Here is a 16880-nt window from a genome sequence, read left to right on the forward strand (position 1 = left end):
GGCTCTTTCCCCTTGCAGACCATCGTCGAGACTACACGCGTAGGTGAGTTGCTCCGCATGGAGCCCATCGGCTTCCGCCGAACAGCCGATCGTTCAGTTGGCGATGTTCGGCGGAATTCCACACTATAGAAGCTTTTAATCAGTTAATTGTTAAACTTCTTATGTGTTGTAGAACAAAAGCTACTATATTTGCATTTTCGGAGGTTTATTCAGCTCTTTTTCTAAACACAAACTGCAAGTGGAATAACAGCTTTTTATAAGCGGAAATTAATTTTATTCAATAAATGATTCAACTAAAAATTTGTTCAGCAATGGTTGCTGCTATGCAGCTTGTATTAAACACGTAAGTATCTTAAAAGCTACCAATCAGGTCCGTTACACTCGGGCTCAGATTGGGTACCACTTCTAGTACTGCATTTGGTCCCTCGGTAGTGCAAAAGGTACCCAAGTTTGACAGATCGCAGTACACTTTGAACGGCATTCTAGATTACCTTATGAGCCATAAAATTTTGAGCAACTGCAAGGGACATGGGGGTCTTTAATTTGTCTTTGTACCAATTGTTCCTTGGGTGGGTGTCCTTATGACGTTACAGTTCAAACAAAATTTGTATAGAAACACAAAAAGCGTTACGAAGGGGTGCGTGGGTGTCAAAAATGGTTATTTTCGGCGTTATGAAATTTGTGAACAAACACAAAGCTATTAACTTCAATATGGCGAGAAGGGCGATTATTTATATTTTCAACAGTAAGCGAAGCGGGGGTGAAGAAATCTAGAAGAAAAGCTTTCATTTAAAATCGATCATGAGACTATGCGAGCTATAAAACGTTTAACTTTTAATGTGCGCCCTGTTTTCAAGTTGTCCGTGAGAGAGATCGAGATAGCACCAACACACGGCGCACAGTAACCCAAGGAACAATTGGTAGCTTTTAAGTTACTTACATGTTTAATACAAGCTGCATAGCAGCTACCATTGCTGAACAAATTTTCAGTTGAATCATTAATTGAATAAAATTAATTTCCGCTTATAAAAAAGCTGTTATTCCACTTGAAGTTTGTGTTTTGAGTAAGAGCTGAATAAACCTCCGAAAATGCAATTATTGTAGCTTTTGTTCTACAACGCATAAGAAGTTTAACAATTGACTGATTAAAAGCTTCTATAGGTTGTAGCCATCATTTTAGTAGAATATTGAACATTTGATTAACAACAAATCGTACAAATGTTTCAGTGTCTAATACTTTAAATGTTGACCAGCATGATTAGTAAAACTTATAAACAATGTGAATAACAATATATGAGTATGCTTTTATTCAAGCAAACATGTTATGTCTTTTTTATGTTATTTTCAAATCAAATTTGATTAGACATGTAGGCAACTATGGATCAATGAGAGTAAAGTTCGAATCACATTTTATTGAAAAGATCATAATTTAAATTTTCACAGTGTAGCGATCATCATCTTCGTTATTGATATCGGAAATAGTTACTAACCATAGCATTTTTATGATAATCGAAGCAAAAATAATAATTTAACAATAATTACATGAAAGTTCTTACCCAACTAAGAGTCCAGAGTCACAAATAAACACACATATTTAATTATTGTTGAATAATGGTGACAGCTGAAAAAATGCCCTACAAAGAGCTGAGATGATGCTATTTAGATCCAAATTTAAGTCAATGTTCAACATTTTTCATTGGAATGAATAATAGTAGAATCAACACTTATTAAACTTTTCCAAAGAATCTCTTTCGACTTGTCAAGATTGTTTTACTAATGAGTTCAACAACTAATTTTTTCGTCTATTAAAGAGCCAATTAGAGTGTCCATTTCCCGGCCATTTTGCTCGTCCCGGGATTCGGGACAAAAATCTATGCTTGTCCCGGGAAATCCCGGGATTTATCAATTTTTCAATAAAACTAGCATTTCGGTTGAAATGGAAGTTCAAATTTAACAATGTTTTTTTCAATGAAATTAACAGATAATGTAGCTTTTCAAAATAATATGTATAACATTTCAGACATTCTGATAAAGAAACCTTACAAAAGTCAAAACTTAGCTTGACTAATTACGGGTTTGCTATGGATTTTTTCAAATTCTCTATAACACTTATGAATGGAAGTATGATAAAAACTTAAGTCATCATGCTAAAAGTTAATTACTGAAAATTGACTGAAGTTCACTGCCGTAAATCGCAAGTCAGTGCCATCTGCATTTTGTTCAAAATTGAATTGATAGTGTTTATTATATCTTCTAATGATCTTTCAGATGCACTAATGAGAAATCACTTTTTGTTCAGTAAAATTAGGAAAGAACATTAATTAGGAAAGAACATTAAGAGACGGGGTTGGTGGTCTGATGGCTACCGCTTCTGCTTCATATGCAGAAGGTCATGGGTTCAATCCCAGGCCCGTCCCTTTCCTCGTACTTTGTAGTTGTATATCTCTCACTTGCTTCTATCTTCCATTCTAAATCTATCACACTCAAACAATTCGTTCATAGCAAACGCTAGAACCAGAGACGGACAAGAAACCGTTTCCCTAACGCTTCCTACTTCCACGCGCACGCCTTTCTTACGCCTGATACATAGGCAGTCTGCTAACCACAAAAGCAAACCTCTCTGCCATGCCTTTCCCCCAATCCATACACTCCCGCATGAACTGACGTGGATGCAGTGGAATATACGGTCTACGTGGGAGTCAGTTCAATGCATCATCAATTCCTCCCCCTTCCCCTCATTGGTCTGCATTCTGACGCGGCAGGTGCCATTGTTGCCTAAAAATAGAAGATCACCAGCACTTATACACTGAGGATGCCTGTTAGTCCCAAGCAGTCATTCGGTTGGTTCCTTGTGTAAGTGCAGCTGATCTGGCGATACTGGAGTAGCATCCACGGGCGGCCAATCAAGCTCAAGCTCAAGCTCTCAAAATTAGGAAAGAACATTAAGTCGAATTTCCCATAATGAAAAGTAAACGCATGTCAGTCCCACTTCAGATTCTCGCATCGTGTAACACAAAAATGAATCGTTATTTGGTCATCTTTATATTTTTCTTGTAAAGGTAACAAAGTGAAAAGCAAATTATGAAAGCTTCATTGGAATCACAACATGTTCCAATCTCCTGGATTTTTTTGAATATTTGTATGGAAAACGAGATTGGAAACTTCTCAGTCAATTTTCTCAATGCCTACTTTTTACAGATGGTACCGACTTGCGATTTGCGGCAGTTTAGGTGTAGTTTCAAATTTGTTATCTCAGTATAGGCTTATAAAAATGGCTAATGTTGAAAACAAAAGCATTAAAACTTTGACTAGACAAATAAAAATATGTGTTTCTTACTTAGTAAATTGATCTTTTCATGAAAATTATTACACGTTTATTCTTTTCTCATTATGCTTTTCTACTTTATCAAATAAGGTTGATAGTTAGGAAAAATGTCATTGTTTTTCATTGAAATTTAGTGATTTTCATCAAATTCTACGTACATTTCGGGAATCCCGGGATATCAGAAATAAAATCCCGGGAAACGGGAAATCCCGAAATTTGTCAAATCCCGGGATTTTTTGTCCCGGGATGTCCCGGGATGGACACTCTAGAGCCAATATTCAACCAAACAAATCGATTTGTGTAAACAGATGTACAAGAGACGAACTAACGTTTTGGTTGCTTCGCACTTCAGCTGTTTCCATGCTTAACATGAACATGATTTAAAGCTGAATACGTATTTTATAAAATCCTAATTCAACATCGATGTATCATCCGAGCAGTTAATCCAAAGAAGGCCAAAATAACGATTAATGGACACATTGTTCAGCAACAAATAAGCCTTACAAAAGAGGTCACACCATAGCCAAATTTTTTATAAATGGACAAAATATCTTAAAATTGCGTTGTTTCCCCAAAGTATTGCAATGTTCAACTTATTAATATTATTATTATTCATCTGTATTTGAGTGGTTTTTTGCCCTTGGCGAATTCGTCACAAACTTACTAATTTGTATAAAAACATATTGGATACAATCATAACTGATGCTTTCTCAATACAATTATTCAATTATGTTTAAAAAAAATTGAATCACTCTTCTGATGTAGGATTATTTTGAAAATCAAAATGATTGAAATAGGTTTTATATATTTATAATGCTTAATAGATAGAATGACTACGACATATAATAATAATATTGACCTAATAAAAATATAGTATGTGAAATAAATGAATTTTAATACAGTTAGATGATCAATTAAATTAAAGTTATTACAAGTTAAAACTTATTATAAAATTCGATTAATCATTTCAGACTGTTTTAACTTGGTGAATAAACTTTATTTTTGATCAGCATTGAAATAAATTTTCTCACTGTGCGCTATAAATAGCCGGCTGAATTCAGCTTGCATCAGCACTGAATAGCAGCAGAAGTAATGCGCTTGTTCAGTTGTTGATCAGCATACACTCAAAAAAATCCACACGTCTAGGCTACGTGGAAAATCACGTAGATTCCAAACAAATGAATTTTTCTTTAGTTTACCTGACGACGGTAACAATCACCTAGTCGTAGATATATATGAAATGAACCCTTAATAACATTTACTGTTGGAGAACATTACTCTTACGTGAATAGAACGTACGAGTGAATGAACCGAAATTTTGACAGTTCAACTTCTAGTTCATTCTGTGTTGTGGTGAGTTGAAAAATGGCCGGTCGTTGAAAAAAAAATTGCAAGTTTGACTCCAACACCTTCGGAACCGCGTACAATATTTAAAAAAGGATGGTAAGTAAATTTTGTTTAAAATAATAAAATAATTTTAATTCTTTATTGATATTTTTTTTTATTTCATTTCTTCTAATAAAGCTGAGCAGAGAGTGCTGATGAAACACCTGCAATGCATCCCGTTTCGAACGAAAGGCAGTATCGTCGACACGCAAAGGACTCAACGTTGGAAGCGGATCTGGTGGTCTACAAACGGATTGCAACCGGACTGATACCACGATGGCAGACGGAATCCGTCAGTTTTTTTTTCTTCAATGTGTGCTAAAGTGTTTTTTAAGTTGAATAAATGTTTAAATGTAATTGCTTATTAGTTTCATTTTAATTTCTTTCCAACAATTAAAAAATATATATTAGGAAAGTGAAAAAGAAAACCTGAAATAAATGTCTTTCCTATCTAAAGTTCCCGTAAAACATACTGGATAAAATGTTTACAATCCAATGAAACGCTCTGTAAAAGGTACGCACAACCCTGATAAATGCTACGTGAAACTCCGGTGGATCGAAAAAAGTTCATTTGCTCATGAGTTCATTCAGTGCCACCTATGATTCACGTAGCTGCTACGTGAAAAGTGCGATGGAAAAAAACTACGTATGTTTTCACGTAGCCTTGACGTGTGGATTATTTTGAGTGTAGCACGTGTTGATTAGACATTGTTTAATAGAAGCTCAAGCCTGATTAATATTCAGCTACAAGAGGTTTATATAGGGCACTGGAAGGCTGATATATGAATTCAAGGATGGCGCAGATGGCAAGGTATACCGCCGACGAAAAGAAGGTCTCGAGTTTGAATCCAGTATCCAGGTGATTATTGAAAGTGATTATTAATTCATGGTAAAAGTTTACACTGCATTTGAAGTAAAGTGTTAATCGATTTTTGGTCATTTATTTGTTTTCAATTAATTTTGTGGCAGTTGAATAAAAGCTGCGACAAATGCTTAGAAAGCGATTTTGAAGTTGTAGAATAAAGCCAATATACAACAACACGCTTTATAACTTCTCCAAATTTGTGTGAACAACGCTTGAAAAAAGGCTTCACATGAAAATAATTAAAATATTGTTAAACATGATGCTGAATTAAACTGCAATAATGTTGTTTGTTAAATTAGCGTTGTTAAATCAACAGTCCTTATTAGGCTTAATGAAAAAAAAGACACGGACACCGTCTTCAGCCATTTAGCTGCACAGACTGTAAACTTAACACTAGACAACGGACAAGCATGCTCCAGTGGTACAGCCGTGAAACTTTCCTGACGAAAAGTTTCAATGGCTGAAGCGGGAATCGAACCCGCACCCCTTGACACGATGCGGTTAAATGCCTGACGACACTAACCGCACGGCCACCAAGCCCACCAAACCTGAATAAACATCATAACAATATATGATTACAATCACTAAATGATAAGTAGCCTAATAATTTCGCCAGATTTGCTTGAACAATGTGTGCGTAGCAGCTGCAAAGTAGTATAATAAAACAACTATTTAGTATGTAGTTGTGAAAAATTGCTTAATAAATGATTATAAAATAGGCAAATGTTTCTTGGGAAAAGAACAAAATAATTTTTGACACGTACAGAGGCTCCCCGAATAAAAAATACAATACAAAAACAATATAACGTATTGTAACAGTACCATTCAATATATTGGAAATACAATACAGTATATGTAAAATGACAATACAATTACAGTACAATATATTGTTTTGAACAGTTCACTGTATGGTATATGAGATTTTTGCAATATAATGTATGGGTGGTTAAGTATCGTAACAATACAAATATAGATATTTTCTCATACAAACATTTTGAAAATACAATACGATATAATGTTCATGTATTGTCTTGATTAACAATTCGTGTATTGTTGTACAATACAAAAACAATTCAACGAACTGTATCATGGTTGCATTCGTCGTTACAGCTAATGTCAAGTGACTTCTAAAAACCTACTTATTTTAAGTTTTTGAATATTTTTCACCCACCATTTCTTGCTTTCTGAACTTGTTTTGTTTATTTCTTTCAGCAAAGTTACATAGAAAAAAGCAACAGTTGTTTTACGCGAAAATAGGAATTTGACCAAAATTGTAAGGTATAAAACCAATTAAAAACAATACAATGTTCTGTTACAATATATTATATTGTTTTTGAATTGTATATCCAAACAAGAATAATATTGCTTCGACATTCAATTACAATACGCTGTATTGCATCCAATACGTTATATTGTACATTAATGGTTTATTCCATTCACTGAATGATACGTTTTTATCCGGGTCATAGAAGGTCGCTTACACCTCTTTGCTTTTGAACCTTCCAACTGGCATATTAAAACTTAATTTTTAGGTAAATTCGTTTTTGTGTGCACTAGCTGTCACTTTTCCACAACAAAGAGTAAATAAAACACTCACACAACTATGAGGGGACGCGTATTTCATTATCAATGTGGTGGTGTAAGAGCTTTCCAAAATCTCTGAATAGTGTGTCCATCATAAACTACGTAACAGAATGAAAATCGTTTATATATGTATCACTCCCTTGCAAAAACGTAAGTTTACAGGAAGAACTTCTGCAAAAGACATTTTAGATCAGTTTAAATATAAATGAAATTGTTAAAGGCGTTAAAGGAAGTGGGATGGAACGTTAGGAAGCAACATCAACATCAGCAATGTTATCATTTCGTAACGGGCTCATGTCTCTCATCGTTTCATAATTTGTGAATGAACCGTCGACATACAACAGACCGCAGTGCGAAACACCAGTCAGTGTTCGGTAGGTTTTGTTCAGATTTCCTTGTGCAAAAAACCGTCTCGCGTCGTGTCGATCCGAGAAAACAAGAAATCAGGTTGCGGGATCAGAGCGACTACGATGAGCCTGTGGCCGTCAGACATCGGGAAGAGACCGTCGCGAGCGGACAAGTGAATTTCCTCCACGCAGCAGCAGAAACCAAAGCAAAATAAATACGGTAGTGTTCCGCGAATCGGCCACGAAGCCAAGGGCAGATCGTATACAGAGTGGAAGTGCAAAATAAGAGTGTTCCAGTTTAGTGCTGTGTTTTCTTTCTCGAGGGAGAAATTTAGTGTAGCAGTAATCAAGTTCAGCTCTTTAATCTCGGAAGTGCAAAGCCCAAAACATCAAAAGTGTTGTGATAAGGGAAACTAAACAAAAGCATGAGTGAAATGTCTTGCAAGGGTAGTCCGACTTCGAGCGCCAGTGCCCGGATAAGCCTGGTCACCGACGAGAGCCATTTCAGCCTGGCCAGCCTGAACTCCTCCGTCAGCCAGGATGAGTTCTTCCGCTGCAGGGAACATTCGGATCTGGTGCTGAAAAGGATGCAAGGTATGTGTGTTTGGTTTGGGTTTTCTTTGTCACTTGGACACGGTCAATATTGTTTCTCGTTGTGTTTTCCTCATCATCCGTTCCCAGCCAAAGGGAGAGGAATTAAGGTTTGCAGGGTATCTCAAACATATTGTGGTACACACATCTTTTACATTTTTCCCTGTTCATTCATTTGATTGATATATTGGTCTGTTTTATCCTTTTGGTATTACATTACCAACCAGCAATCAAAAAAGAAAACCTTTATTGCAAATTATTGTGGGCGTAGCCAGAAAGGGATCAGAGAAAAACCGTTGACCTCCCCCCCCAAGGCTTATAGTAGGTCTCTTTGCTCACGTTGCTCAATGTTCTAAATATTTACTATTTTTAACATTTAATTTACTATTTTGAATGTACTTTGTCGAAATAATCAAAATTTAAATTTGTGTTCGGAGGTATCGATGGTTCCTTCAATATCGAGTTAGGGAGAGATGACTGTACTATTCTTATTCTAGATTCCTCCACCAATTATCCCAAACATTCTTTCAGCATTTTTTCAAGGGATGTTCAGAAAGGTTTTTCAAGAGTTTGTTCAGGGAAATCCTTGAGCACTTCAACGCTATAATCTCGAGTAACTCTGACAGGGTTTGCTCTAAACAAATCCCCAGGAGACTATTTCAGACTTCTCCAGTTGTTACTCTAAAAGATCTTCCAAAGATTCCTACAGCGATTCTGTCAATAAAATCCACGTAGCATGGTTAGTAGCTGGTATCTTTTGAAATACTTGTTTAATTTAATGCAAGTCTCTATTTTTCATGCATGTAAGGTATCTAAAGTCTCTTTTGTCAACAAACAAAGTCACTATTTTCATTATGAATAAAACCTGGTGCAATATTATAGAAGCTCCAGAGATACATTAAAAAAAATATTTTACGCGACTGTTTCACAAATTTTTCAGGAATTTCTTCGAGGAAATGTCTCAAGAACTCTTCTCCAGAGGTTTCTTTCAGAATACTTTCCTTCAGGAGCATTTCTTTGGTTTTCTTCAGAAACTCTTCTAAGAGTTCTTCCAGAAATTACTCCAGAGATTCTGGAAATTACTTCCAGGAGAACTCACTCCTTAAGGCTCAAGAAAAAATCAAGCAAATCTCAAAACTGAAAAAGCAGTTTTCTTCTTCAAAATTGATAACACACATCTGTTTAAATTGCAAATTAAACAGCAGTTTTTTTTCGGTTTGTTGATTTTAATAGAGAAAACTGCTGTTTCAGTTCTGACATTTTCTCGATTTTCACTTGGGCCAAAAGTGATACTTTTTCCAGAATATCTTACAAGAAATTCTCCAGCAATTCTACGCGACTTCCTCTAGTAATCCCACCAAGAAATAGTCAAAAACAATTTCTTCCAGTGTTTTTCAATTATTATTTTACCGATTTCTTCAGTTTGTACAGAACTAAGGTTGTAGAAAATCTAAGGTGCATTCCAGATGTTTTGAAGAAAAAAATTTCCAGGAAACAAAAAAAGATTTTTTCATCAGGAAATCCAACAAAAATTCCTGCAGGAATTTCTATGCCGTTTTTTCAGTTTCTTCTAGCTTATTCTATAGAGGTTTCTTTACAAATTCATTCACAGTTTCTTATAGGAATAGCTTAAAAAAATCGGCCAGGTTATTCAAGGAAATCTTTCAGAATATGAAGTTACTATATACATTTGCCTAAGAATTTTCTCAGGATTTCATGCAGAAATTTTTAAACAAACATTTCTAAATAAATTGCAAGAGGTTATCCGATCATTCGTACACAAATTTATTTAGGGATTTACGATGTTCCAAAAAGGAATTCCTTCATAAAATCCTGCAGAAAAGAATCCAGAAATTTGATTGACTCTATTTTTAATAATTAACTTAGCAATTTTTCTAGATGTTTTTGGAGATAAACCCATTCATTAGAGTTGTATCTGTATTTTTTAAAGAAGTTCCATTGGAGATTACTTAAATTTTTTTTATTAAAAATATTTCCCGAATTTTACAGAGATTGCAGTGATTCGTTCTTAAATGATTTAAAGCAGGACCGAAGCAAGTGAAGAAAAACATCCCATCTATGGCAATCCACGATCGGAAATGACTCGCAAGATGTAACAAGTTTGATGAATGAGAGCAGCAAACGAGAGTCCCAAAGAGAGAGAGCGATGATAAAATCTATTTTTCTCGCTTGTTTACTATTGGAGGTAGATGTTTTGTTTTATTGGCACGATAGACAATCTCCAAACATCTGATAGCAATAGTGTCCCTCAGATTTGGAGCTTGTTTAGGCGGGTTTTATCATGCACTGCTACTCCTACTGCAGAGTTGTAGTAGTATACAATAAAAAGCCTCACAAGATATGCTGCATATCATGAGTGTTACAGTTACTCATTGGTGCATATCCACGAGTTGTTTGATTCGCACATGATTTTTTTGTCAAATATTTTGAAAGGTATCTAGTGATCATGACAAAATCAATGATGCATCGCGGTTGTTTTTTATCATGCGAACATAGCAACAACGATAAACCATTAGTCGTCAAGTCCCAATAACAAACTCCGTTCCATGAAAAATGAATCGCTCGGCGTGTGTGCTAGCGATCAATTGTTCGCAAACCAAAGCATAACTTTTGGTGGATTTTTACGCTTTAATTTCACGATCTGCCTTCTAGTATGCCATATTTGATCCGAAAGTCAATCGAGCATGGTTTGGGCGAAAAATTATGCAGTGAACGCGTTCTGATTCATGTTAATCGTGACATGTTACAACATCCGTCAAAAGGTTTCTCTATGGCAAAATTCAATATTCTTCGAAACCATCAAAAAATAACCTTTGAGCATCGGATATGAACTATGTTCATAATAATTGAATGAAGTTTGAATTCTGTGGCAACATTACCATAAAGCTGGCAAACTTGTGTGGAAGTTGGATGATATAGTCAAATTTTGGATTTTCAACAGTCAATACCCAAAAAACTAGACGTGCTATGAAATTTTTGAAAACGGAAATGAATTTAGTAACCCTGAATTTAGCGGAATAGCGGTATTTTGGTGCTTGAGACAAAAACGCATTTTGTATGAATATTTTTCAAAATTTGTATGAGTTGTAATATTTTCAGGTTATGAAATTTGTTAATGAGCCCTTATTTGGAAATCAAAACTCTTAAAAACTTCTATCTTTTGGTTTCTGTTTAGTTTCTTTTTGTTTTCTTTGTCTCTGTTTGGTCCTTTCGGTTTTTTTGGTTCTTGTCTGTACTATGCTTGATTTCTTTTAAAGTTCTTATTTTTAAGACGCTCAGTCGCTACCACCAGTTTAATCCAAATTTTGAAGAAATTATTTTAAAAACTTTTATTAGATACACTAGAATAATGCCTACGCTGATTTGTCCAGTTATTCTTCCAGGCATTTTCATAAGCAATCCTTCAAGAATTCATCCACCGTTACTTTGAGGCATTGTTCCAAAAAATCATCCAGGAATTATTCTAGGAAATCTATTAAGAACTCTTCCAGGATCTGTTCAATAAATTCAATTAGGAATATCTCATGAAGTTTCTATCTGAAATTTCTCTATGAATTTTCTCTGCATTTCATTCTACAATTATTACAAACATTTCTCGAGAAATGTCTTAAGTTAATGCTCTATTAATTTATCAAAAGTTTATTATTTCAGTATTTTCAATACCTAATCATTCCTAAACAATTTTCTTTATAGATTCCACTCGAAAATCCTGCAGCATATTATCCAAAGATTCGATTGACTATTTCTTTCAAGACCTCTCAGAAGTTCTTCAAGAGATCCTTGTAGAAGTTCATCAATGGTTACATCAGAACTTACACAAATTTCAACTGAGGTTGCTTTAGTGATTTACTTAGAAATAAAGAGCCAGATCCCAAGTAGTTCTTTACTCAGCCTCCCGGATTTTTTCGTTCAACTTCTCCGATAATTTCTTTGACATTTCCCTAAAAACGTCGAATCTTTGAAGTAATTCCTGAAAGTATCCTTAGCGGAATTGCTGGTTGAAATCTTAAGAGGAAAATAACCATCATCGTTTTACAAATTTTCAAAACCAGTTTTTTTGCTCAAAAATTAAGCAATGTTCAAGAAAATCTATCATTGCATTACACGTGCCATCTGGATGGCAATGATAGATTTTTATGAGGATTTCTTTAAATTTGAACGAAAATACTGGTTTTTCATTTTTGATGATTGCTGATGATTGAATGATGGATTCTTGAGCCTTAATCTTTAATGACATTTTTTAATGGAACTATAAAAAAACCTCAGAGCAGAGGCATTTCTGGACAGATTACTGACTGTATTCTTTAAAATTTTCTATACGCGTATCTTGAAAGAAGTCCTAGGGAAATCGATGGAAGTTCCAGGAGTCGTTATTGACAAGTTAAACAACTTTGCAAAAAAAAAAAAACTATTTTGCTCTCAATATTATCATTTCAAATTTTATCATTTTTGTCAAAATTGGAGATCGGCGATAACTGTAAAGTTTGTTAAGATGAGTAATTCTCGCAAATTTTTAGTTATATTCAAGCTGAGTTGATAATTTCAGGTTAAACGAAGCACTAACAGCCGAGATTGAAGCGTACTTTATTCTGTTCATGGATTTTTTCATAAAACCCTGCAGATTATTATACAGCGTATCTTCTGAAACATTTCCCAACAGTTATTGCAACAATTAGTCGGTGTTTAGCCAGACTGGACCAAGTGTTTTTATTAATAATTTCAGTATGCTCCGATTACGTTTGCATTCGGAATAACAAAATATTTGCATTATTTGCCGTCATATTAAAACTTTCTTATTATTAAACATTTCTTTTGAGGAAACATTTGTGTCAAAATTGCCCGGGAAAGATTCGTATTGTTTGTGTTCTTGGATAAATGTTAGATGCACAAAATATCATGCAGGTCGGTTTGTCGGAGCACCGATCAACCCGAGCAGAAGAAAATAACTACTGAATACCAAATTGAGGTATTCCATACCAGATAATTTCCAATACTTACAACCTGAATGAGGTATGAATGAGCCCTGCATAAGAGGTAAAATACCTCAAATAATACCTTCTGCATATTCTACAAATACCAAGCTGATAACTAGATCAGGTACTGTAATACTTAAATAATACTTGATGAATTTTCATATAAAAGTGAAATTTTTCAATACTAGTTCAATACCTCCAGCAGTCCTCAATAGCTGTCGAATACCAAAATGAAGTATTTTTAATTGTTTTAAAAAAAAATTTCAAATACCATTATAATACCAAAATGAGGTATTGATAACTGAACAATACCTAATTGTGGTATGATACCAAAATATGGTATGCATAAGTTATTGGCAAGTTATTCTTTCCTCCTCGGGAATTTATCTAGGCAATGTTTCAAAACTTTTCCTTGTGTCCTAGGGGCATTTCTGAAAAAATTAAGTACGCCTACTATGGGAAAATTCTGGACGACTCTCGAAATGTATCAAAAAATCCCTTAAGGTGCCCTTGAGGAATAGTTCCTGGGAGTATCCTTAGCGAAACTCCCAAATTTTAAAGTTATTCGGAACAAACATTTTGGAGGAAGTCCTTAGCAAAACCGTGGGAGATATAATCAATCAACTTATGGAGAACAAGGAATAATCTTTGCAGAAATATCTGCAAAAAAAAAAAATATCGGAAAATTTCTTTCGGTTGGACTTCTGTTTTCAGACACATGGTGTTCAAATTTCCTAACTTTTAGACCAGAGGAATTCGATTAGCTGTGCACTGATTTACACAAACCGTTAAATTTAACTATAAATAAGCATTTTGCAATTGAGTTTTAAAACGTTCTTCTTTTTTTTCTACTTGGCATTACTTCCGCACTGGAACAAAGCCTGCTTCTCAGCTTAGTGTTCTTATGAGCACTTCCACAGTTATTAATTGAGAGCTCATACTCAATGCCCAGGGAAGTCAAGGAAACTTCCATTACGAAATGATCCTGGATCGACCGGGAATCGAACCCAGACACCTACAGCATGGCTTTGCTTTGTAGCCGCGGACTCTAACCACTCGGCTAAGGAAGGCCGTAATGTATTTCAGTAAAAAAAATGATCCACTTTTAAATATCATTTCCAATAGTGGATGCAATCTTCAAGTGTATTGAAGTTACCGGGTACCCCCGTTGGTTTGACCACATTTAATCTGAACACTTTTTAATCTGTATCCCGCTAATTTGCACATCGTTCAGATTAGAAATAGTTCAAACGTCATTTAGCTCATGGAACGGAGAGAAATGAAATGGAACGCTGTGGATATTGGGATTTAAGGACTGTTCATTTAAGAAAGTGGACACGTGTTTTTTACAGTAAACTGTTTATTTTCGAACAAATTCATGAGTTTACCTAAAATACATGGAAATCAACGTAATTTCGATCAAATTCACATAAATTTGAACATTTATTGAGCATTGCTGGAGAATGCTCTTACTTTTCTTTTGATACCTCCCATAAAATTCTGCACAACTTTTTTCGGAACTTTTCGAACTGCTTTTTGAACTGCTGACCACATTTTCTTGAAAAAATCGATGGAGCTTGCTTCTCTTCCATCCTTCTTAAGATGCCGTTTGATTATTGTCCAATATGTTTCAATGAGGCGTAGTTCTGAGCAATTTGATGGATTCGATCATTTTTCTACAAATTCGACTTATTCCTTCTTGAGCATCTCCAAAGTAGCTGAAGCATAGTGAGCCGATGCTAGGTCTGGCAAAAACAATGGAGGCATGGTATGCTTTCAGTAGATGGGCAGAAGCCATTTTTTAATGCATTCAGTTCTGTAATTTTCGCCGTTGATTGAACCCTTCGTGAAATATGTAGTACTTTCATAATGCAGGAGCAAATTGCTTGTCATACCAAATCATTTTTCCCAAATTTTTATGTTGGGATGTATCGTACGTCGTCAGGAATATTTGTTTTGGCCACAGCGTTGAAAACATTCAATTTGGACACTTCGCGATTTAAGCCAAATCTCGGAACGGCAGTTTTTCTGTACACCATTTGTGCAGAAAAAAATTGAGAGTCGCCATGTCAATTCGACCCATCGTTTAGAATTTATAATTTTTTTATGTCAACTTTTGTCTGTTTGACAGCAGAAACACTTGAGATCACACTGAAACAAAATTTTATTTGTTTTTATGGAATTTGTACACCAAAATGCTAATATTTAGGTGTCCACTTTCTTAAATGAACAGTCCTTATAATGAATATTTTTTTATTAGTTTGAAATATTCGACTGAGCAGTGAACCAAGTGCACCTTAGGACGAGATGCCACTGTTTTAGACATTTATTTGCTACCAACCCTGAATGCATAACGCTGTGCTACAATTATTATCAAAAGTTTCTCAGTTTGCGAACCTCTGAGATATGCTGCTCCTATCAATAGCAGCAAGCAGTCCATGCAAGCAGGAAAATGATGAAAGAAGAGAGGTCATCACCCACAGATGCATGGAACTTTCACTGATGGTGGTAATGATCTTGTGCAATAATGTTCTTGCCCTTTGTTTTCCAGTGTCGCTCCGCGCGCAAATAGGGTAAGTGTACCAGTTTTGGCCACCCTAAGGAAAAATATTGTTTATTTATAAATCAAAAGACCTTTGGTTACTGTCTGGACATTAAACGAAAGCTTTCAATCCATGCTCAGCAGGGAAAATATAAAAACTAATCAGAAACTTTGTTTTTGTATTAAAAATGGTGGTGGCGAATACTGGACCACTTGCACCAGTATTCGCCACGATTTTAATTTCGGTTCCTGAATTCGCCACTTACGTTGATTTCTTATGGAGGGTGGCGAATTCAGGAACAGGTGGCGAAAAATAGGTCCAAAGGAGCAAAAAAAATTAAGGAAAATGATTTTTTTCTATTATTTTCTGAGAAAATTTTGCGGTTTCCAAGAATGTTTCCGTATCATCTCAAAGCAATTTAGCAAACACTAAACAATTGGCAACCATATATGAAGTAAAACGGTATAAAATCTGGGGTGGCAAATAACTGGTACATGGCGAATACCGGTACACCTTCCCTAGCATGATTGCAGTTGGTAGGTACTTGGTGCCTCTTCGGTGCACATAAATGTGGAAACATCATGTCGTAGAGTATGTAGTACGTACAGTGTAAAACATGGCAACATCATGTTGATATTAATAGATACAGCACATCTCATACATACATCCGGTGCTACTTTCATGTCAAGGTTTCATACATTTTGGTACTGTAAGCAGATATGCACCGCCCCAAATGTTTGGCTGTACACCTTGAAAAAAAGCGCTCATTTTTTATTAATAGAAATTATTGGATATCTTTCGCAAATATGATTATTGATTCGATTTCCTAATTGGGATCAGCAGAAATCAATAATGTGGATAAGAAAGGGTCATAAGAATAAATAGTTTCGAAAAAACATATATTTATAATTATAAATTTTACTAATTTTCTTCTGTTTTCCTTGTACCGTTTTGTCTCAAATTCCAAACAGACTCATATTTCGAACACTTGGTTTTTGTATGGCGATTTGGTTTAAATGTTTCGCTGAAATAAATCATCAAATTACAAGGAAATGACAGTAAATTGCAATTAAATTTAAACGTCTTCCAATCTATTTTATACCTCCGAAGTAGTGAAGATTCTCTAGGTTGAGACCAGTAAAACTAGCTCAGATAAATGTATTTGCGCCAGTCACGAGCAATACTTGTCGTAATTCCTTAAAAAAATGTTTTTATGTTCTTGTTCCTGTTAGAATTAGTTTATTC

The 16880-nt window shown here is 35.0% G+C and overlaps 1 protein-coding gene across 3 annotated transcripts in view; it reads left to right on the forward strand.

Moving 5' to 3' along the window:
- Nucleotides 1–7496: 7496 nt before the first annotated feature.
- The window catches only part of LOC5570137 (kelch-like protein 5), a 38316-nt gene continuing 28932 nt past the window's right edge, over nucleotides 7497–16880 (forward strand). For all 3 annotated transcript variants that reach the window (XR_002501438.1, XR_002501439.1, XM_001653069.2), the window contains exon 1: nucleotides 7497–8101. Coding sequence is in view for 1 of the 3 variants with exons in the window: in XM_001653069.2 (XP_001653119.2) it covers nucleotides 7933–8101 (169 nt within the window). In the remaining 2 variants the exon portion in view is untranslated. The remainder of the gene's footprint in view (nucleotides 8102–16880) is intronic.

The sequence above is a fragment of the Aedes aegypti genome, chromosome 3 (genome assembly GCF_002204515.2).
Source record: "Aedes aegypti strain LVP_AGWG chromosome 3, AaegL5.0 Primary Assembly, whole genome shotgun sequence".
NCBI lineage: Eukaryota > Metazoa > Arthropoda > Insecta > Diptera > Culicidae > Aedes > Aedes aegypti.